Source organism: Chrysemys picta, chromosome 4 (assembly GCF_011386835.1).
Source record: "Chrysemys picta bellii isolate R12L10 chromosome 4, ASM1138683v2, whole genome shotgun sequence".
Classification (NCBI taxonomy): domain Eukaryota; kingdom Metazoa; phylum Chordata; order Testudines; family Emydidae; genus Chrysemys; species Chrysemys picta.
Genome location: NC_088794.1, coordinates 40,146,564 through 40,169,209, shown reverse-complemented (window position 1 = coordinate 40,169,209; position 22,646 = coordinate 40,146,564). Strand labels below are relative to the sequence as shown.

The window sequence follows — 22,646 nt, the reverse complement described above, 5'->3', positions numbered from 1 at the left end:
AGCATTCTCACCACCAGGGAAAACAGAGAGAAATAGCCAGGGAGCTGGGGAGAGGATTGTGCAAAAAGAGGGAAAACATTTTAAGCTTTGTGCCTTTCCCTTGAATTTTTCTCTACAACAGAAAATGAAGGCGAAACCCTGTGAAAATGGCAAGATGCCATTCTAGGAGCACATAAGCAAATTAATCCAAGGTGGAGGTTTGCCATGTGTGCAGTGCAAATCTCCCAGAAATAGGCATATTTTGCCCTTGATCCATTGTGTGAATTCTTGAAGGAATACGATTCCATTCACTAAGCAAAAGTATGGCGTTTCATACTGCTCTGCTACAGTACCTAAAAGGGGCTGATTCTGCCCTCAGTTGGCTGGATATAATTCCTATTGACTTCAGTGGCAGCTGCACCTGTTTTAACTTAAGTAGAAGTAGGCCTATTTCCAGATATGAAAATATATTCTTCAGATTGGGCCCAGTTCTCCAGTGCCTTGCAATTTGGGAAGCCATTTACACCTACGCAAAGCAAGTGCAAAGTGGGTGTGAAACACTACCATTCTGATCTGGAAATGTTTAATAAATGCTGGTGGTGAAGCTCCCAGCGGAACATAAAGCTATCCTGCCCTGGCAGGAAATCCCCACAGAGGGAGATAGCCTCTGCCCCCAAGTGGGGTGTGTGCAGGGGGTCAAGCTGGTGTAATTCATTGGTGCCAGGTGAAATTGGCCCACCCAGTGCAGTAAGCATGCCTATGCTGAGAGATCATGGGAGTATATTGTGGTCAGAGATTTCAAATCAGCAGCTACATGGGGCTGGTGGAGAATTGTTGCCAAGGAAAGATGGAGGCTGAGAACTCAACTCACCATACACAGTCAACACGCAGCTGCATTTCTCCTGGCCCAGCTCGTTCTCAATGGCCACGGTGTAGTCGCCGCTGTCCTTGGAGCTGCAGGTGGGGATCATCAGCGTACAGACGCCACTTGTTGAGTTGTACCAGAACTTAGAATTGGCCGTGATGTTCACATTGCCTTTGTACAATGTCACCACCGGGCGGGGGTTGCCCAGGAAAGCACAACTCATGGTGCAGTCCTGGCCCCGGTGCACTGCATGGTTCTTCAGCAGAGCAATGAAGTGGGGGGCCTGGCGCCAGTCTCTCTCGTGATACTCCTTCAACTTGCCATTGAAGCGCTCTACAAGGAAACAAAGGGATCGCCACTGCTTCCAAATGTGTAAAACAGCAGTGCATACCTCCAGAGAGATAGCCGTACCCCGCTGGGCTCTGGGTTCTCCTCCCACACTGGTATGAATCACAAGTAGTGACTCCAGTCAACTCAGTTACACTGGTGTAAAACTCAGGCCCCAAGTTTCTTTTTCCCAGCTAGTGAACACTAGGTGAAGAGCAGAGGGAATCAGTAGCATGTCTCAATATGATTATTCTTAGCACTCCACCAGCCCTCTTCACTTATAAATACAAATCAGGAAGCAGCATGTTTGGTGGGGAGAGCAGGGGGCTGGGAGTCAGGACCTCTGGGTTCTATTTTCAACTTTAAACACTAACTTCCCATGCAACTGTAGGCAAGTAACTTAACCTCTTTGTACCCCATCTGTAAAAAGGTGTCAGATTTTTCTGCTTCATGTAGATGTTGCAATGCATAATTTCTCTAGTTAATGTCATTACCTTGAAAAAAGGTGTGGGATCTTTGGATGACAAGATATGTTAGAAATGCAAATCATGCTAATAAATTATTACACATGATTGTCAACTGAAGTATGTAGACTTTTTGGGGGTGGAAGCATTACATCTCTGCATAGTTGGCACTGAGGGATTAGCAGTATGCAGAATGCTGCAGAGAGTCAAGGAGACTATTACAAACGGCAGTGTGCATTGCAGGAATGTGCTACATTTTTCAGCCATAACCAAAAAAGCATGTTGAAAACCCTTCCTTTTTTATATATCTACTTTTCCCACCAGTAGGAGCTCCAGCTGGGTAAAATTCCTTGATCCTATATTAAAATTTAATATGAAAAGGCAAAACTCTGCTCTCAGTTACACCGACTTCATTCTCAGAGCACAGTTTGCTGCTTTTCTCATTACCCTTGGGCTGTGACAATAAAGCAAAGGCCGTCTACTTTTCTCTCCAAAATGTGCAACTTGAAGACTGTCTGTCATTTTCAATGGGCGGTAGGGAGTAGTTCTCTGCTGCAACTGTGTCCTGCTATCCTGCATAAAGAATGGTTATCAAGTGCTCTAAGGCACAGAAAATCTAATGGTTCTTTTATTGACCTCTGATTAATGTGGGTCTAACTCCACTGTTAGTCCATATTTACAGCAGTGTAAGTGAGATTCAAATCAGGCCTGGAGTAGAACCAAGAACACTGTGATGGCTATAGTTAGACGTTTTCTTTCTTGGTGACACCCTAAAACAATGGAAATACCTTAAGAGAAGTGACATGATTGTGTCTAGCTTATATGGCACAAGAAAGACTGATGTTAAATACACATATGACTATAAACCATCTGTGTGGCATCTCCAGTACTAACAAGATTGGAAACGTCATAGCAAAATGTGCACATGCTCCTTGGAAAATTTATCTGCAGCTGTCCAACCTGTCTGGTTGTTTTGTGCTAATGTCCTGCTTATTAAACTAGAAATTGTCATGCATGACAAAGTTTGATCTGGATCCTAATTATCTCCAAGTGTCTGGACGTGGGGTTTTGGTTTGGCCCATTGTGGGGATACGGCCCACTTATGATCCTGATATGAGTTTCCCTTGAGTGAGGGAATGGTCAGCTCTGGGGGTTTGTTTTCGGCCCATCTCTAATGAGGACATCATCTCATCCACTAAGCCACCGATTAAGAGTGGAGGGAAACAAACTGGGATGGAGGGTGGGGGGGGGGGCGGGAGGGAAGAGAGGTAAAACTTTAAATAAGCACATCTAGTGGATATCATAAGTTTTAGGAACTTTTGCACCCTACAGCTTATATGTTTTTTATAAAAATAAAAATCTGCTATGCCTCTCAGATTTTTAGCTATTCATTTTGGGAACTGTCCGAATTCAGCCAGCGATGAGTTGGAAGGCAACCTAGTAGTAAAAAATGAGAACTCTCTCATGTTAAGACAACTACCCTCTATTTACACATACACACAGAGAGAGAATATATTATCATCATTATTATGCATATGACTCTAGGTAACACCTAGGGGCCCCAGTGTGATTACATGCTCATAGATGAGATGACAAAGAGTGGGAGAAAGGAGATATTTTTGTCTCCATTTTACAGATGGGGAACTGAAGTACAGAGCGGTTAAGGGACTTCTGTGACCAGGCTGGGAATTGAAGCCAGACCTCCTGGTTCCCAGTCTAGTGTCCTATCTACAAGAGCACCCTTTTCCCTCTCTGTGCATGCATCTATTCTAATGTTTACCTTTGTCTTTAGAGATGTGCCAGGGCTCCTTGGAATCCAGAGGGTCACTGTCTCCAATGTCATTGCGGGCAATAACTCGGAAAAAGTATTTCCTCCCTGGGACCAGGGCTGTGACGGTGTACTTGTTACTGTAGACTTTCTCAGCTGCAGTGAACCAGGTGGCAGTTCTAGCGTCACGTTTCATGATGACGTAATGGGCATGCCCATCATCCATTATATCTGGGGTGTGATCCCATTTCAGAGTCACGGTGTTCGGCACTTCCTCAACCAGCTGCAGATTCTTTGGTGGCCGTGGGAAATCTAACAAATAGGAAACACCTTTAGGTATTTGTTTCTCTTATTTGGGAGCACCCCTCTATTTTTTTCTCTCGAAGCAAACCCTTTTCAACCCAGCTGCTGCCTTGTGAATTGCTTATGCATATCACTGTGTGTCTAGCAAATTCTGGTACTGCACATCCTAAATTCATTCCCTTGGACCTTTCCAGATCTAAGAACCTGGAATCCCCGGCAGACTAATTGGCTCCCTGTCTAAAGCCAGTTGTAGCCTGGAAGCTAGAGCTTTTGCTATACTGTACCTGTCACATGTACTTGGATGTCATAATGGGCTTCACCATAGTCGTTCCTAAGGAGGATCCTGTACACACCAGAATCAAAACGCTTGGTGCTGTGGATGAGGAACTGGGAGTGGTTCTTGCCTTTGGTGATGATCTCTCTCCCTTTTGTGGGAATTCCATCTTTTTGCCAGGTCACAGTTGGTAGAGGGGAACCCTGTCCGAGATAAATGTGTAAAAATTAATGGTGGCCTTAACTTTCAGTATATAATAGATAACTCTGAACCTAAAATAACAGTGTCTTGGATGCAATCAACTTGATATCACCCAAAATACTCCAAGGAGAGCACTCCCAGGGAATTTTGGCAGTAGAAATACCAGGGGAATGTATGCTCTCCTGGTATTAGGACAGATGCTCAGCTGATGTAAATGGACATAACTCCACTGAAGCCAATTGAGCTTACTCCAGCTGCAGTTCTGACCCTTAGTTTTGTTTCAAGACGATGATGTTGATCAAGATTCTCAAACATGTTAAAAAAAAATCACACTTCCCCCAGCATTACACTTGATGCAGTGGTCTCTACGGACTCCGCAGGAGGAATTCCAACATTACCTCGAGAATAAAGTTTATCTCTGTTTAATCTTCTCCAAGCACTTTTTAAAAGCAGAGGAAAGGGCTGGTGCAATGGAGGTAACACCTCAGCTCTAGACAGTGCACCAAGAGGTTCCCCCAGGGGAAACTGCAGCTCCTCTACTGCAGTGAATTCAAGCTGGCATAGAACAGATGACCCTGCAGTCCTGCCTTAGGGCCGGCTCCTGTCATCCCTTCTGTGCCTGTGGTGATGACCCTCAGAGCTGAAGGGACAGGATTGAGCACTTAGTCCCTGTTGAGTCAAATCTCTCATAGACTTTTGTGGGAGCTGCGCCTGAGATAGGACAGAGCCAGGACTGCAAGATTCATCCCCTAGGGGACCAGATCCTGCTGTCAGTTAGTCTAGTGTAAATGAAGAACAACTGCATTGTAATCAGGAGTTAAATTAGGAGAGGTGATGGTGTATAACTCTACCAGTGAGCCCTCTCTTCCTAGCTCCTGGTTTGGCTGAGCAGCCTTCCCTCCTCCTTGGCCAGTGCAGGGAGAGCGCCCTGTTCTGTTTCAATCTGCTATAACCGCTGATTGTCACCTGTGAAGTTACTCTGGCTTTAGGGCCAAACCTGTGAGGTGCTGAGCATGTCCTGTGAGGTACAAGCACCCTGAGCTCCCACTGACTTAACGACCCTCAGTAGCGATCGAGGGTGCTCAAAGCTTTGCAGGTAGTTGGCACCACAAACCGTAATGTTTCCTTTAACAAATACGTGGCCCACATTTAATCCCCACTACAAAGCACGCCGTGCCTCTCAGCTCCTAACCGGGAACATTCTTGAGAGCTTTAATACAATACAATAAAATATCTTGAGACCATCACAGTGACGTAGCCATTGGAACAAATGGGAAAGGCTTGACTGTGTATCAGCCACAAGTCGTATCCTGTGCAGTTACTGAGTTGAAGAAAAAAAAACCTTCCTGGCCCAATGTGACAATCACGTGCACCCTTATTAACAACACTTCTTTATGCTGCTTGTAAAGCTTCACTCTCTGGCATGAATTTGAGCAGAACAGATTACAGGATTCATAAAGCTCTGGTGAGTGTGGCATCTCAATCAGATAACATTGCATTACCGTAATTAATGAAACAGAAGTCACACACATTTTAATGCTAGGTCTCTCCTAGTAATTGTTAGTGCTTATTCTCGGAGGGTTGATATTAACTCCCTACCCAAATCCACACTACTGAAGGCTAGATTGTGCAACCCTTTCTCATGCTGGTAGGTGCTTACTCCTGGGAATAGCCCCTCCAACTTCACCAGCGTGAAGAAGGCTTATAAAACCTAGCCCTAAAATCAATCAGCATTTACACACTGCTTCACAGATCCAAAGTGCTGCCTGGCCATCAGGCCAAATCCTACTTGCCTTACTCGGGCAAATTGTCCCACTTAAGTCAGTGTGATTGTTCTTGCGAGGAAGGCCAGCAGAAGTATTTGTCCCTTAAAGGGCCAGATGATCCTTTTACATCTAGCCCTGAGGTATGTATCTGTACCACTTTAGAAGCCCAGGGGAAGGAACTGTGCCTCAGAGAGTCATAATGCCTTCTCTGTTCCCCCATTCTCATGGGAGTGAGTAATCAGCCATTAGTCTTGACCAGCAGCAGATTGCTTCACCTACTCCCACACTGGTTTAGCGAGTACACTGATGTGGTTGAGTTAAGGATTTGACCATTTGCTTCCCTGCCCACCTGCAGTGTGGGGATATACTGGGTACTTATTCCCTGCTTCCTCCACTGCCCCTACAGCGGAAATGGGAGGAGGCCATGGGGAATTTCAGTGGATGTTCCAATCATCTACAGCTTGTGGGACCAGGCCCCACTTCTGTGAAAGGAGGAAAATGGTGATAAAACTTTGACACCAAACAAAACTTTCAATGCAGACTTTCCCTGAGGTAGAGCAGGGCAGAAGGAAGCTCACAGTAAAAGCAGCATGAATGCAGAGGGCTGTCCCAGCGCGAACCACCATATGACTCTTCAGCTTGGTACTTAGATCAAACTTAGGAGGGGCTAAAACACAAAACACAAACCACCACCACAACAGAGAGAGAGAGAGAGAGAGAGAGAGAATAATTAAAATCTTAGAGGCCTCATATCTGAGCAAAGCCATTTCTCCTCTGTTGGCCTGCTGTTTTAAGCATTGTGCAATGAAAACAACATGATGGGAGAAAGAAAAGCAGTCCTTGAAATTAGCTTCTGCAGAAGGTAGCTAAGAAATTAAGTTAGTAATTGCATCATAAGATGGGAATGGGACTGAGAATCTGGTCTTTTTAAAGGTGGAAATGAAGCTACTCTTAATTATGAACAGATACTGTAGTGATGGGCTGATTAGTGCTAGAGGGAACCATACATACATACGTACGTCCAGGAAAGGAAACAGATAATGTATATTTTCATTTTGAAGCTGCTGCCAATTAGTAGCCACTCCTGTTTAGTAGCCACACCTTTACCAAGCAATTTTTAAAGAAAGGCTGTGCCTCTGCTATCAAAGAAATTGAGAAATAAGAGTAAGTAATACACTTTAATGAGAGCTGCCCTTCTCTTCAAACCATCAAGGCAGTAATTAAATTGAACAGAAGCCAAAGCTTGGGTGAACAAGTGTTAAGGTATGGTTGTTAGCGCGACACTGACACAGGCGCTCCTACTGAAGTTAATGGCACAGCTTGTGTGAATAGGTATTCATCAACGTTAGGATTGCAAAATCGAGCCTTGAGTTACTACAGCACTGTTTGTCCTGTAATGTAAGGGGTCCATTACCATGTGCATTTAACACCGCCACCTCCTGCCCTCTCAGGTTCCAGGGGCACGCAACTAGGTGAGGAATATTTATCCCTTGGCACTCAAGGTCTCAATCAGAAGAGTCAATTATATTCTTTTAAACCAAGTTGCAAGGGGGAGGAAGTATTACCATTTAAAAATTATTAGTGTGAGAAAACTGATTGTGGGCCAAAAAAGTTATGTTGCTTGAAATCACCATTTTAACCGACTTAAAAATAACTGTCCGCTGCTTACTCCCACTACGCTGATAGCAGATCTGTTGTTTCCCATCAAACTACATGTGCGCTTCATGACAGCACCACATATTTCTATTTCCTACCACAGTTTGTTTTGTTTGGGTCATACAGTAAATCTGAGGTTCGATTGGTGTTTCTCTTTTAGGAGAGGTAATAATTAGTGTCAAGATTATTAGTGCAATTCTGAAGTGAAGACCTAAAGGAAAAGCTGCTTTTAATAAATATTCTAATTTTGTGCTGTTCTGCTGGCTGTTGTCTTCTGACATTCCCCTGGTCAGTGCCAGATGTCTTTATTCCTGATGGAAATCACTGCAATGTAGCATGACTCATGAGTTCTGTATCTTACCTTGCTAGTCTTTCTACCTCTTCAGGCAGCTCTACCCCCTGGGAACATCCCAGAGACAAGCTGTTTGAATTTCCTAACTAGCAGAGTAAAAACAAATTCACTACCCATGAGTGCTAAACAATAAAAGTCTGAACTGCCACCTCTTATAATAGGGCTTCGAAGGGATACTAATGACAGGTCAGCTACCTCAGCAGTTATTCTCAAGATGTGATGGGCTGTGTCTCCCCTTGTCAATACAATTACCTCCATGTTGTCTGTTTATCATAGTGCCACCTGATTGTTCATTTGAACCCTTCGCTACGCAGTTGGAAAAACAGTAATCTGTGTCTCAGTACCAGTCTCTATTGCAGATGGGCACTACCAATACTATGTACTAGTGTACTGATCAGTAGCAGGTAAGCTATCTAGCCATCTTTCCCATCAGGAGACATTACTATCTACCCATCTAACAGCATCACTGGCAGCAGGGAGAATTCCCTGAGAATTGCCTCTGCAATCACATAGCTGACATGGGAGACTATTGATGACAGAAGAAGCTGCAGCCAATTGAGCTGCAGCTGGAGATTTCAGGAACTGCTGTGAAGGATTCTTATAGTTCAGCCCTAGCAGGAAGTGTGGCAGAATAGCTATCGGTCCAGCTCCAGGACTCTACAAAGAGTTTCTGTGGCCCAATGTCACTTGCCAACATCTTATCTGCAAACTCTAAGTGAAATTTACTTGAGGATATGAGCAAAAAATAAGACCCGTTGCACTGAGATGTCTCTTTATATTGGAGTAAACCACTGCACAGAACAGAAAGAGCATTTGTTAATAGCCTTTTCTGGGAGAAGTTCATTCATTTAATTTAATTCATCTTTATTATGAGTCTGAAAAGGCTCAAAATTCATCTTTATTAGGAGTCTGAAAAGGCTAAAAAATGCTGGATTTTACTCTATATATTTGAGCTGGTTTTCTCTAAGCAAAATCAGATCCCTAATTGATCCTCTTTGCTGATGGGCAAAGCCCCTATTGAAAATGTATTTGGCATGAGCTTTTGTGGACATTACAAACCAGTCAAGCTGGCAGACTGTCAGGGAGAACAACTGGATTACACGCTAATGTTCATCTAGCCATTAACAAAAGCTTTATTACCTGCAAAGAGCATGAGCTTAATTAATAGTCACTCTGTGAAGCTCTGTAAACCAGGGCTATTCAAACAAACACACTGACTTATGAATGAATGAGTGACAGAAGTGACCTTCAGCCAGACAGGATATCCTGGAGATTACCTGGAGGGGGCATAGCTAAGACTCCTTCATCTAGCTCCGCTGGTTCTCCCACACCAGCTTCATTCACCGCTCGGATTCGGAAGAAATATTTCTGCCTCTCCTGCAAGCCTCCCACAGTGTAGCTGGTGCCGGAGATTGGGATCTTAGAGCATTTTGTCCATTCCTTGGTGTTCTCTGCACGCATCTCGAGTATGTATCCTGAGGGCAAGTCTCCTTGATCTGGCTGCTCCCACGCCAAGGAAATGCTGGAGTTGGAAGAGTCAACCACATGGATCCCCTTCACCATTCCCGGAGGCTCTGAAACAGCAACAGCACACTGGTGATGAACACAGTGTACCGAAACCAGGGATTTTCACCCTTATCTCTGCACCAACCCCATATTTCAGGCCTACATTTTCAAAAGTGATTTGTGATTTCAGCCAAATCCTTTTTTGGGGTGCCCAACTTGAGACACCTTAAAGGAACCTGATTTCCAGTAAGTGCTGAGCACTGTCACAAGGCACTGCTCCTGAGGTTTATGAGCACCCTGTTCCCTCTAAGACTGAGTTTTAGAGGCCCAGGACAGCACATGATGTGTGACTTCAGTAACAAGCAGTGCCCAAGCCCTGCCACCCTGGCAGGGAGGACCAAAGCCAAAGCCTGAGCCCCCTCGCCCCGGGTGGGGATGGGGGTGTCAAAGCCAAAGCCCAAAGGCTTCAGCCCTGGCCTGTAACCTGAGCCCCGTCACCCAGAACTGCAGATGTTGGGCTTTGTCCCTGGGAGGTGGGGCTCAGGCTTTGGTCTGGGCCCCAGCAAGTCTAACACCAGCCCTGGCGACCCCATTAAAATGGGGTCCCAACCCACTTTGGGGTCCTGACTCACAGTTGCAGAACCCCTGCAATAAATGTTCACAGTGGGCTACAAGGATTGGATGAGAATGTTCAAGAAGCCCTCTCTAGCTTTTTGTCTGAGATAATATGAATCTTTAAATATGAAGGGAGCTATATCTTTGGCTGTGACATTTTGTAGTGTGGCCCTCTGATATGAAGGAACTGAAAAGTTTTCTGATTTGGGGAACTATTTAACCTAGTGCTCTACGTAGGTGCAAGAATGATCTCCCCTCTAGTTCTGCTGACTCTTATTTTCCCCGTATTTTTCTAAACTACTTACAGCTACTGACATCCCTTCCTGCAACGATTACAGAAGCTCCCCCCTTCCCTATACAGTTTAAACTTGGTTTAAAAATGGGGTTGGTTACGTGGCTGCATGGAATGGATGTTACTCAGAGATGGTACATGGGCCTGCTGGCCCATTGTAACAGGTTACACAGCCCATTTCTGATCCACTGAGGTTATTGGGAGTTTTGCTGTGACTTCAATGGGCGCAGGATTAGGCCCACATTTTTGCTAATGAAAAAACAGATTTGTAAACTAAGCTTTGGAAAATTTGCTCAATCATCTTTTACTAATTCTGCAGAAGTTTATCCTTCTTTTACCAAATGTTCAAGGCGAGGTGGGAGGGGAGGCAAGGGGTGGAGGAGGAGGAGATTACCTCATGGAGCACAGTTTTGTGGTATGCTGAAGTCCATTAAACAGAAATGATTCACACTGGTATGAAACGATTGCATTATGACTTTTGGCAGAGTACAAATACCAGGAAGTGAATGAAAGCCTCCCCAGTACAGAAAGCACCTAAGCATGGTAGCAACTTATCATGTTGATCTGGGCATGCTGTCTGCATATAATATGGGTCTCGTTATGGGAAACAGCTTTAAGAATGCTAGGGAATAAGTAATAAAAGAAAAATACTGATGGGGTCCTTTGCAACAACAGAGTTTGAGGCTGCGCTGGGTTGTCCAGGCCCTGCACGGTTCACAGCTGTAACACGGAACTCATATTCTGTATCCTCCAGCAATCCATCCACTTTGAACTTGGTATCTAAAGATGGAAATGTTACAAGTGTGTAGATGGTTCGTAATTTTTAGGGAAAGTTCCTTCACGCATAAAAGAATTCCCAAGTGAGTATCAAAACAAACAAATGCATAAAAATCACCTTTGGCCTGAGACTAAGCATGGGACATTTCAGCTCAAAAATTTTTTGGGGAACATTATGAATGATGATGGTCTCCAAGTATCCAATCATGCACCCCACTTGCACAATGGAACCCCAAGGATTCCAAGGGGGACCCCTTTGGCACACATAAATGTGCCTTAAATGTATAACATAGGAACCGATTTGGCTTTAAAATGTATAGCATAGGAAAAATGTATAATTTGCCAGTATAGTTCCTTCTACTTAATTCAGGGCCAGGGTCTGATGACTTCACTCATGTTAGGTAGTATTTTTTCCATGAGCAGTCCCATTGTACTAATCAATTTGAGTAAGACTATCGGAATCTGGCCACCAAAGACTCATCAGATAGATCTTCCATTCAATTTGGTCAAAACCTCTGGAACCAAATATTTTGTCTTAAAATTAACACAGCTTCCACCCTTTACCGCAATTAATTTTGGTCCTTCAATCAATCGATTGCCATTTAATTAATAAGGAAATCCAAAATGCTGAATCAGATAGAAGAATCTAAGAAAGAATCATGATAATAAAAGATGACTAAGACCAAAAGTCTTGTTATTCAGATGTTGTTGAAATAAATGTTTCCATGTGTTATATAAGCTGTGATTTACATCTATCATAAACGATTACCATTTCATACGGATAACAAGCTCAGCTACTTATTTAAATCAAGTTTGGTCAAAAACAGAGGAAGGTAGTATGGTTAGTCAGGGAAAAATTTTCAAATGTGTATGCTTGAAATTAGCACCAAAATCCATATGTGGGCACATAAATAAAAATGTCCTGATTTTCAGAGGTACTGAGTATCCAAAGCTCCCATTTGTTCTAATGTTCAGCACCTCTGAAAATCAGGCCATAGCTGTTTCGGTGCCTAAATGTAGATTTAGGTCCCAAATTTCAGGCAACCATGTTTGAAAATTTGGACTTTAATATCTATAGCTGGTCTTCAGAAACCATATGCTATGTCTAGACAACATCATCCCTTTGCTTGAGTGATCAGAACTTCAGCTTCTCATCTCATGTCCTCTCTAGCTTTCATTTTGCCCTTGCATGGTGCAGGGAAGTGATATCTGACCTTGGACTAGCTCTTTGGTAACTGGGACCCAAAGGTTGCTGCCTTTCTTCCTTCTTTCCACAATGTACCCTTGTACTGGAGAGCCGCCATCCTGTGCTGGAGGGTTCCAGGTGATGGTGACAGCTTCCTTGGTAACATCTGTAACTTGAGGTTGAGATGCCAGTCCAGGGTGCTCTAGACAGAGTTAGATTCAGCACAGAAGAATCAGAATCATCTACTGCTCTACTGCAAAACCTCTTTTGGTAAGAGCAACAGATAGCAAGAGGCCAGGAAGAGCGATCTAGACCTCTAAGTTCCTTCATTGCCAAAAACCCCTTTCTAGAGCTTTTGCTTTGTTATCTATTTCCCCAGCTCCTTTTTGGGATTCAGTAGCGGACAGTACTCATTTGTAAAGACCTGAAAATGTCATTGCCTTATGTTTTGTTCCTAAGATAATACTGTATATCTCCACTGACCTAGTAGTCTAAAAGCACAGGACTGGGACCCAGGAATTCCTGAGTTTTAATCCTAGGTCTGACATTGATTTTTGTGTGGTCTTTGAACAAGTTACTTACCCTCTCTGCCTCATTTCTCCCATCTATAAATTGGGGATACTAATATTTATTACCTACCTAATAAGGATGCCGTACAGATTAGTTAGATAATGTTTTGTAAAGTATTTTGAATATAAGAGGTGCCATATAAAAAGATAGTTACATTTTCCGTAATTAGTGTTCTTCAAGAGGTGTTGGTCATGTCCATTCCATATTAGGTATGTGTGCTTGCCACATGCACCGGTGCCTGAAGTTTTTCCCTCAGCAGTATCCGTAGGGGACTGTCTCTGATGCCCTCTGGAGTGGTGCCCACATGGCACGGTACAAGGGGCGCTGCTGGCTCCCCCCACCCTCAGTTCCTTCTTGCCGGAAACTCTGACAGTGGGGAAAGGAGGGCAGGTCATGGAATGGACATGAGCACCACATCTCAAAGAACATCAGTTATGGAAAAGGTATCTCTCTTTACTTCTTCGAGTGCTTGCTCATGTCCATTCCGTATTAGGTGACTCCCAAACAGTACCCCTGGAGGTGGGTAGGAGTTCATGGACGTGTAGATTGCAACACAGCTCTGCTGAACCCAGCGTCATCCCTGGCCTGCTGAGTGATGGCACAATGAGCGGTGAACGTGTGAACAGAGGACCACGTTGAGTTTCTACAGATGTCCTGGATAGGGATGTGTGCCAGGAAGGCCGTCGAAGATGCCTGCACTCTCGTTGAGTGGGCTCTGACAACTGGCGGCAGTGGAACCCCCGCCAGGTCATAACAGGTCCTTATGTACAAGGTAATCTAATTGGAAGTCCTCTACAAGGACACCAGGTGACCCTTCATCCTATCTCCTGTAGCGATGAAGAGTTGAGTCGATTTTTGGAAAGGCTTGGTATATTCTAAGTAGAAAGCCAAGGCCCTCTGGATGTCCAGGGTGTGAAGATGCCTCTCCTCACTGGTCTTGTGCGGTTTGGACAGAACACCGGGAGGAAGATGTCCTGGTTCATATGGAAGGTGGAGACCACCTTTGGCAGGAAGGCTGGGTGGGGCCACAACTGAAAATTATCTTTATAGAAGACCATGTACGGAGGTTCTGAGGTCAAGGCTTTAATCTCAGAGACCCGTCTCGCTGACATCACCACGACCAGGAACTCAACCTTTCATGATAGATGGGAAAGGGAGCAGGACCCAGCGGCTCAAAGGGCAGGCTGCTGAGCCTAGAGAGGACCAAGTTAAGATCCCACTGCGGGATGGGAGCCCGCACCTGTGGGAAGAGTCTCTCAAAGCCCCCTCAGGAATCTGACTATCACGTCATGGGAAAACACCGTCTGTCCTTGGATCGGCGGGTGAAAAGCAGAGATGGCCGCTAGATGCACTCTAATGGAAGAGTGTGCCAGGCCCTGGTTCCTCAAATGGAGCAGGTAGTCCAGGACAGTGGACAGTATGAAGGAATGCGAGGGAGAGATGCCCCATTCGGACGCCCGATGGGAAAACCTCATCCATTTGGCCAGGTAAATCAGTCTAGTTAGGGCTTCCTACTTTCCAGGAGGACCTGCTGGACTCCTTCTGAACAGGTCCGCAGCATCCACGCTGAGAGGTGGAGGGACATGAGGTTGATGTGCAGGAGCCAACTGTGGTCCTGTGACAGCAGGTCCGATCGGTTGGGCAGGGGCCAGGGAGGAGCTGCTGACAGGCTCATGAGTGTTCTGAACTAGTGCTGGTGAGGCCACATCGGGGCAATCACGATGACCTGCGCCTTGTCTCTCTTAATCTTTGCCAGGGCCCTGCTGATGAGTGGAATTGGAGGGAATGCGTACATCAGGCTGCCTGACCACAACAGGAGGAAGGCATAGGAGAGGGAGCCCTTGCTCAGACGTTGCCGAGAACAAACCTGGTGGCATTTCTTGTTCTGTCTGGTAGCGAACAGGTCCACTTAGGGAGTTCCCCACATTTGGAAGATCATGCCGGCTCCCTATGGATGGAGTGACCACTCATGGTGGGAGGAGAAGTCCCTGCTGAGCTGGTCTGACACTGGGAAGGTAACAAGCTTCCAGGTGGATCTCGTGGCTGATGCAGAAGTCCCATAGTCAGAGCGCCTCCTGACAGAGAGTCGACGAGCGCACTCCCCCTTGCCTGTTGATGCGGAACACTGAGGCTGTGCTGTCCGTCAGGACTCGTACCATCTTGCCCGACAGGTGGGGCAAGAAGACTCCGCACGCCAGCCAGGCTGCTCGGAGCTCTTTGATGTTTATGTGCAACCGTGCTTCATCCGGGGACCACATCCCCTGAGTCTGGAGGACACCGATATGCGCCCCCCAGCATCCAAGGTCCAAGGCATCAGACACCAAGTCAATGAAGTGAGGTGGGTTGTCGAATGGAACTCCTGCCAGGACTGTCCTGCGGTCTGTCCACCACCACAGTGAGGTAAGTATCACCTCGGGAATGCTAATGATCTTTTTCAGGGGGTCTCGGGACTGGGAATAGACCGTCGCCAGCCATTCTTGCAGGGGCCACATCCGGAGCCTGGCATGGCGGACCATGTAAGTGCACGCTGCCATGTGACCCAGGAGGCATAGACAGACCCTGGCTGTAATCAGAGGGAACACGGAGACTTCCGCGATGAGGTTCGTCAACGTGTGGAACGTTTCCAGTGGCAGGAATGCTCTGGCGCAGGTTGAGTTGAGGATCGCTCCAACGAACTCTATTCGCTGCATTGGCACTAACATCGAATTTTTGTCATTCACCAGTAGGACTAGAGAACAGCATGTAGCTTGAAGCACTGTGACATCCCTTTGGACTTGAGACCTACAGCTGCCCTTGACAAGCCAGTCATTGAGGTATGGGTAGATCTGGATACCCCGGTGCCTGAGGTAAGCTGCTATCACTGACATGCACCTGGTAAACACTCTTGGTGCTGTCGCCAGGCGGAACAAGAGGACCGCAAACTGGGAGTGGTGGAGGCCCACCATAATCTGGAGGAAGCGTCTGTGTCCTTGAGAGATTGCTTTTGGAAGTATGCGTCCTTCAAGTTGAGGATGGCATACCAGTCTCCTGGATCCAGGGAGGGGATAATAGTAGCCAGGGAAACCGTGCAGAACTTTAGCTTCTTTAGGTACTTGTTGAGGTCTCGCAGGTCCAGGATGGGCTGTAGACTGCCCTTGGCCTTTGGGATTAAAAAGTACCGGAAATAGAACCCCTTGTTCCTGTACTCGAGAGGAACTTCTTCCACCGCACCTCTTTACCTCCTGCGCGAGAAGACGCTCATGAGGGGGGTCCCTGAAGAGGGATGGGGAAGGCGGGTGGGAAGGGGGGGTGTAGAAAGGAACTGGAGGGTATAATCCTGCTCCACTGTGCTGAGGACCCATCGGTCCAAGGTTATAGCTGACCAGGCAGGGAGGAAGAGGGAAAGATGGTTGGAGAACACAGGGAAGGATGGATCCGGGGAATAGTCTGGTAGGTCGCTCTTGGGTGCACCCTCAAAATGACCCTTTGGCCCCTGCTTATTCCGGGTCGAGCCCACCTGGGCAGAAGGTGGAGGCGGGTGGCTCGCATGGCGCTTGTAGCCCTTGGCTCATTTATGGGCCTGGTCCTGCTGATTCTGGCTCCCCTGGCACTGTGTCTGCTGCGGTTTGAACCGCTTATGCGCTGTGGCTGGGACGTAGAGATCTAGGGTCTTCAGGGTGGTGCGGGCGTCCTTGAGGCCATGCAACTTGCGGTCTGTCTGCTCTGCAAATAGAGCCCGGCTATTGAAGGGCAGGTCCTGCATAGACTGCTGGGCCTCAGTGGACAACCCAGAGAGGAGCAGCCAAGAGGCTGCTGCATGGAGATAGCGGAAGCCATGGTGTGGGCAGCAGCATAAGCAGTGTCTGACGCCGCCTGGAGGGCCACCCTGGCTGCAGTCGTGCCCTCATTGAGGATCGCTCGGAACTCCTTCTTGGAAGCCTCGGGGAGCAACCCTTCGAACTTGGCCATGGCTTGCCACATGTTGAAGTCATATCAGCCAAGGAGGGCTTGGTGGTTGGCTACTCTCAGCTGAAGGATGGAAGACGAATAAACCTTACATCTGAAAAGATCCAGCCTCCTGGAGTCTTTATTTTTGGGGGTGGCCCCAGGTTGTCCCTGCCTCTCTTTGTGGTTAACCACCTTGACCACAAGGGAATTGGGGGCTGGGTGGGAGTGTAAGTACTTATGCCCATTGGTTGGCACAAAATACTTGCATTCGGCCCTTTTAGAGATGGGGTCATGAAGGGGTAGAGCCACCCTGGTAGGAGCCGAGGAGCACAGGAGTCTGAGGGCTCTTCCAAGTCCTCTGCCGGAAGCCCCAGATTGGAAGCAACCCTCTTCAAAAGTTGCTGGAGCACCTTGGCGTCATCCTGAGGAACTGGGTGAGGGGGCCCCGTGATAGCCTTGTCTGGCGATGATAAGGATGATGCCGGTGCCGCAGGAACTTCCACATCCATTGGTGGTCCAGCAGCTTGCTCCCCTGGGTCCTCCTGGACCTGTAGGGGTCTTACCCCCCGAAGTCTCAAGCACTGGAGGGGGACGGGATACTGAGGCTGCTGGCCTTTCTGAGGCTCCTGACACCGACTGGACAGCCTGGGAAGGTTGGGTGAACCCCCAAGGGTTCCATGGCACTGGCCACTGCGCTTGGGGCCATGGGACAGGTTTCAGTGCTGATAATGTAGACAGCACCGTCGGTACCGGGGCTTGTCCTACAGTCAGGGAACCTCACTCAGAGCCGGAGCTACCAGTGGAGCGGTCAGTACCGGGCAACCAGGAACGGGCTCTTGTCTGACCGGTGCTGGTTGCTGCGTCCTGAAGCCGACCTGTCTGAGCGAAACTGTCTTGGTCAGGCTCTTGGGGACTGACGGCATTCGGCAGATCTGCGTTGGATACCTGGCGATCCACGCCTCATGCTACTCGACCAGTACCAGGACATCAAACAGGAACGGGAGCTACTACAGGCAGGTTGCTGGGAGGATTGTCCTGAGTAGGGTGACCTTCCCTTTGGAAACAGGTGATGACGGCCTGGCGATCGGCAGTCTCTGGTGTCCGATCGGTCCCAGGATCAGTCGTGGGCCCTTGAAGACTGTCGGGGCCGGTCCCAGGATTCTTGCTGGATGGCATGTGCCTCAGAGGGTCTGCACCAATCTACGGGCGAAGTACGCCTCGAGTCCCTCGATCAGTGCCCCCAATATGGGGACCAAAGAGGGCTCTGCAGAGCCTGCCTCTGCAGTCTTGAGGTGTGGCAGCTGCGGGTGGGCGAATGCTGGTGGGATATCCCTCTCGATGGGGAATGGTACCACTGAGGCGGGGACACACGCATAGGTCCCAATGTGGATTTTCCCCGAGACTGGGGTACCACAGGAGCCGATGAGGGCGGCACCGGGAGTGTCAGGATCTCCTGAGCTGCTTGAAGGGCTTCGGGCGTCGACAACACCTGAAGCTGGCCGGGGCCTGCACGGCTATCTGGAGTCACAGGCAATGGGATGGGCTGCAATGGGATGGGCTGCGCCGCTCGACTTGAGCTGGGGCCCGACTTCCTGAGGGGGATGTTGAGCCACCTGACATGGGTCTTGGCTCTCCCCCACCCTTTCCTTTCCCTTGCGGGAGGTAGATCTTCCCATCACAGTCTTTTTTGGCTTCTTGACTAGAGCCATGGAGTGAGACCGGTGCTGGCTAGTGGACTGCACCGGGGGAGCACTGCGCATGGAGGCCACGGTGCTCGGTGTGGAGTCGGACCGCTGCTCCGGTGACGGAGTGAGTGCCGACTCCATTAGGAGCCCTTTTAGATGGATATTGCGCTCCTTTTTCACCCTAGGTTTGAAGGACTTGCAGATATGGCAGTTGTCACTTATGTGCCCTTCGCCTAAGCACCTTAGGCAGCTGGTATGTGGATCGCTGATGGGCATACGCCATTTGCAGTGATCGCAGGGCTTAAAGCCTGGGGACTGGGGCATGCCCTAACCCCTGGCTGGGTCCCGTCCGGGACTAACGAAGAGTTCGAGAACGACTACTAAGAGCAACTAAGAAACTACTAACTATATATAACTATTTTACAGGATTTCAAAATTTGCAAGAACAGATAACAGAACAGCGCTACCTGAAGCAGCAGACATTCCAGCACCGTCACTGGCGGCAAAAAGGAACTGAGGGTGGTGGGAGCCAGTGGTACCCCTTATACCGCACCATGTGGGTGCCATTCCAAAGGGCACCAGAGCCAGTCCCCTACAGATACTGCTGAGGGAAAAACTTCAGGCACCGGTGCATGTGACGAGCACACACCCCAATATGGAATGGACATGAGCAAACACTTGAAGAAGAATAACCAAGGTTGGAAGTTCCACCAGAGAATTGGCCAATTAATTGTTTTTTTAAAACGTGGAAAATAATTTTTAGTGAAATTTCACATTTTCAGTGAAAAATAAAAAAATGGAAATTTTTCATTCAAAAAATAAAATATTTGTATTCTGAAATGCTGCAACAGTGCCTATTGGAAGCTGTAGTTCCAGCACCTCAGGCTCTCATTCTCTTGTGTTGGCTGAGCTTCCTGATTGGACTACATCTCCCATGATGCACTAAGACTGTGAACGATAGCAAGTTAGATGGGTGTGGTGCATCATTGGAGGTGTACTTTGGCTGGGGATCCTGGCCCATAGAAGAGAATGGGAGCATGAGGTGCCTACATTACAAATCTCATGAGACACTCTGAAAGCATTTCAGAATTGAAGTATTTCCGTTTTTGGCTAAAAAACTTTTTGGGCATTCATTTTTTTAATTTAAATTTTCCATAGAAAGTAGACACTTTAAAAAAATTTGTTTTGCTCCCTCCACTCCCCATTTTTGTCAAAAAATGGATTTGACGAAAAAATTTCCAATTTCAAGCAGCCGTACCATACACAACACTGCTCTTGTATAAAAACAACTAACAACATTGAATAGCAAATGGTGCAGAATCTCCCCTTGCCTTATTTTTGTTTTGGGTATCTCTCAGCGGGTGATCTAAGACAACACAAATAAGGCAGGTATTCTGTTAAGCCTGGTAACCCACATTAGGCGAGTGTGGGTCTTAGCTCCCTCTAGTGGCTAGTCCATAGGAGCAGTTTTTGAATACCCTACTGCTTGCCGTCAAAGGACATTGTCCCTGGTTCAAACCCTGCTGTCAAACCAAGTAAGGGATGGTTACAAAGGGCCTGCCCTTCTTGGAGCTTTCAGCCCTGAAGTGCAGAAAGTCAAAGAAGAGACAATGCCCTCTTGACGGGGGGGAAGGAGCAAAAATAAAACCACATTAAAAATGGCAGCTCTGGCATGCTCAGGTGCTTACCAATAGGTTCTCCAGCAAAGATTTCTTCTGTCTCCAGTGGATCACTCAGACCTTCTGCATTGACAGCAATGATTCTGAACTGATAGGCTTTACCTTCCTCTACCTTATCAGTGGCAAATGTGGTTTGTTTGCTGTCAGTTTCCCCAATTTTGATCCAGGACTTTTTCCCAGCCATCTTCTTTTCAATGATGAAGTGGGTCACTTGCTTTCCTCCATTGTCTCTGGGTGCTTTCCATTTCATTTGAATGCATTTTCCCGTACGCTCTAGAAATTCCACTTTACCCTGCGGTGGTTTTGGTTTGTCTGCAACATTGGGAGATAAACAGTGAGTGGATGGCCATTATTTAGAAGGCTATCTCCTCATTTGGTGTAAATCGGTGTTGGAGTTACACTGATTTACACCAGCTGATCTTCTGAGGGTACGTCCAGACTACCCACCGTATCGGCGGGTAGCGATCGATTTATTGGGGATCAATATATCGCGTCTCGTTAACACATGATATATCGATCCCCGAACGCGCTCCCCATCGACTCCGGAACTCCACTGGAGCAAGCGGCGGTAGCGGAGTCGACGGGGGAGCCGCGGCTGTCGATCCCGTGCCGTAAGGACCCGAGGTAAATCGATCTAAGATACTTCGACTTCAGCTAAGCTATTCACGTAGCTGAAGTTGCGTATCTTAGATCGATCCCCCCTCTCCGCCCCCAGTGTAGACCAGCCCTGAGTCACATTCTGTCCCCCATGCAGGGACTTCTGAGCTTTGGACTCACATGGCCTCAAAATGCACTTTTACAACGCTACATGTCTACAGAACCAGTGAATTGCTATAAATGATTTGTTCAGGACCTACCAACAACATTCAGAAACATATTAGCAACAGCTGAACCACAATCATTTTTCAGCTTCAGCATAATGGTTCCACTGTCTTCTCTCACACACTTTTTTATTGTGAGCGTTGCATAGTCACTGGCTTTTTCCATCACAACCCGCTCTTCTTCTGTCACCTCAATACCATCCTTGAACCAGGTGATTTTTGGCAGTGGCTTTCCCTTGAATGGGACCTTGATGTATGCTGTATGCCCAGCCTTCACAGTCACTGGGTGTGCAGTCAAAAGTTCCAGCACAGATGGGTCAATGACAGGAGCATCTTGGAAAAAAATGGAAAAGACACATGAATAACTGCAGCCACAAAGGTACTTTGGTGCTTTTAATGCATTAGTGAGTTCCCCTGCAATGGTGGCATTGTTCAGGGCCTTAACTCCTTCACCCTCAAATTTCTTTAATGGTAGAATCCCTGATTTTATGAAGGTCCTGAGGGGCACCCAGTATATTCACTACATTTGGATTCAGATATTCCAGTTTTCCCAATTACCGTACAGAGACCTGTCTGGCTTGCCCAAGATGGTCCAGATCAGCAGAAGAGGAGACAAGGGGTCTCCAGGGAGCATCAGTCTCAAGAAGTCCCTGAGTTCAAGAGGACTGAAGATTCTGTGGTTATTCTAAGCTCTGTGAGGCACATGGCTAAGTCCCTGTGATGCTTCTGACCAAGGGCCAAATTCTCCTGAGTACTATGAAATTATGTATCCATTAAGTGCACACATAATTGCTTAAGCAACTGCAAACAATGAGTAATTATTCATGGAGTGATGTTAGATTGGAAGGAGGTCTCAAATGTGGTTCCATAGGGATTCAACATCTTGGCATGGTCTTAGACTAGATGACCCTGGCAGTCCCTTCTAACCCTTTGGTTCTATGAAACCAGTGAAACTACTTGCAGAGTAAGGTACTACGGGAATAGTAAAGTATTGTGCACTATGAGTAAGTGTTGCAGAATAGGGCTTCCACTAGAACTGGCTCGAAAACAGTATTTTCTGCCAATTTTTTTATAAAAAAGATTTCATAATTTTAAAAAACATATTTTGCTGAAATTGTCCTGTTTGTCAATGAAAAACTGACCCCCCCCCCAGTGAAACAATTTCTGTTTTCATTTTTTGTGCACACAACCCTCAACTTTTAGAAACAATTTTTTTCCATGAAAAATTTCATTTATAAAAGGCCACTTTTTGTCAAAAAATCCTTTTTTGAACAAAAAAAAGTCACCATTTGTAACCCCAACCATTGCTCAATGTGGGTTTTTAGTTAAACAGAGTTCAGTTACATTTTTTTCAATCTTGAATGTTCATATGTTAATAACTAGTTTGTGATAAACTCTGCCTGATGTCTCAGTAGCAATCACCAGTAGGAGCCCCCCTCATTTAGAGGACAGAGACAAGTTGACTGCTATGCTAAAAGTGAAGGGAGTTTGATGAGTTCAATTAGCGCCATCTGTCTGCCAAGAGTTAAGCAAAAAAATATTTTCCTACTAGAAGATTTTTCTTGTTGTTCCTACAGAAGCAATACTCAAAAAATGGTTCAGACCACATTTTTCAAATTGCGATGCTTAAAAA

At 46.8% G+C, this 22,646-nt stretch overlaps 1 protein-coding gene across 1 annotated transcript in view; it reads right to left on the bottom strand.

Annotated features, from left to right (window-relative positions):
* The window catches only part of IGSF22 (immunoglobulin superfamily member 22), a 51,820-nt gene that overhangs the window by 6,229 nt on the left and 22,945 nt on the right, over positions 1-22,646 (bottom strand). Inside the window, exons 14-22 of the mRNA XM_065594735.1 lie at positions 21,050-21,346; positions 20,202-20,504; positions 12,360-12,533; positions 11,020-11,148; positions 9,233-9,529; positions 6,526-6,614; positions 3,991-4,183; positions 3,416-3,715; positions 851-1,177 (exon numbers count right to left, since the gene is read on the bottom strand). Coding sequence (XP_065450807.1) covers positions 851-1,177; positions 3,416-3,715; positions 3,991-4,183; positions 6,526-6,614; positions 9,233-9,529; positions 11,020-11,148; positions 12,360-12,533; positions 20,202-20,504; positions 21,050-21,346 — 2,109 coding nt within the window. The remainder of the gene's footprint in view (positions 1-850; positions 1,178-3,415; positions 3,716-3,990; positions 4,184-6,525; positions 6,615-9,232; positions 9,530-11,019; positions 11,149-12,359; positions 12,534-20,201; positions 20,505-21,049; positions 21,347-22,646) is intronic.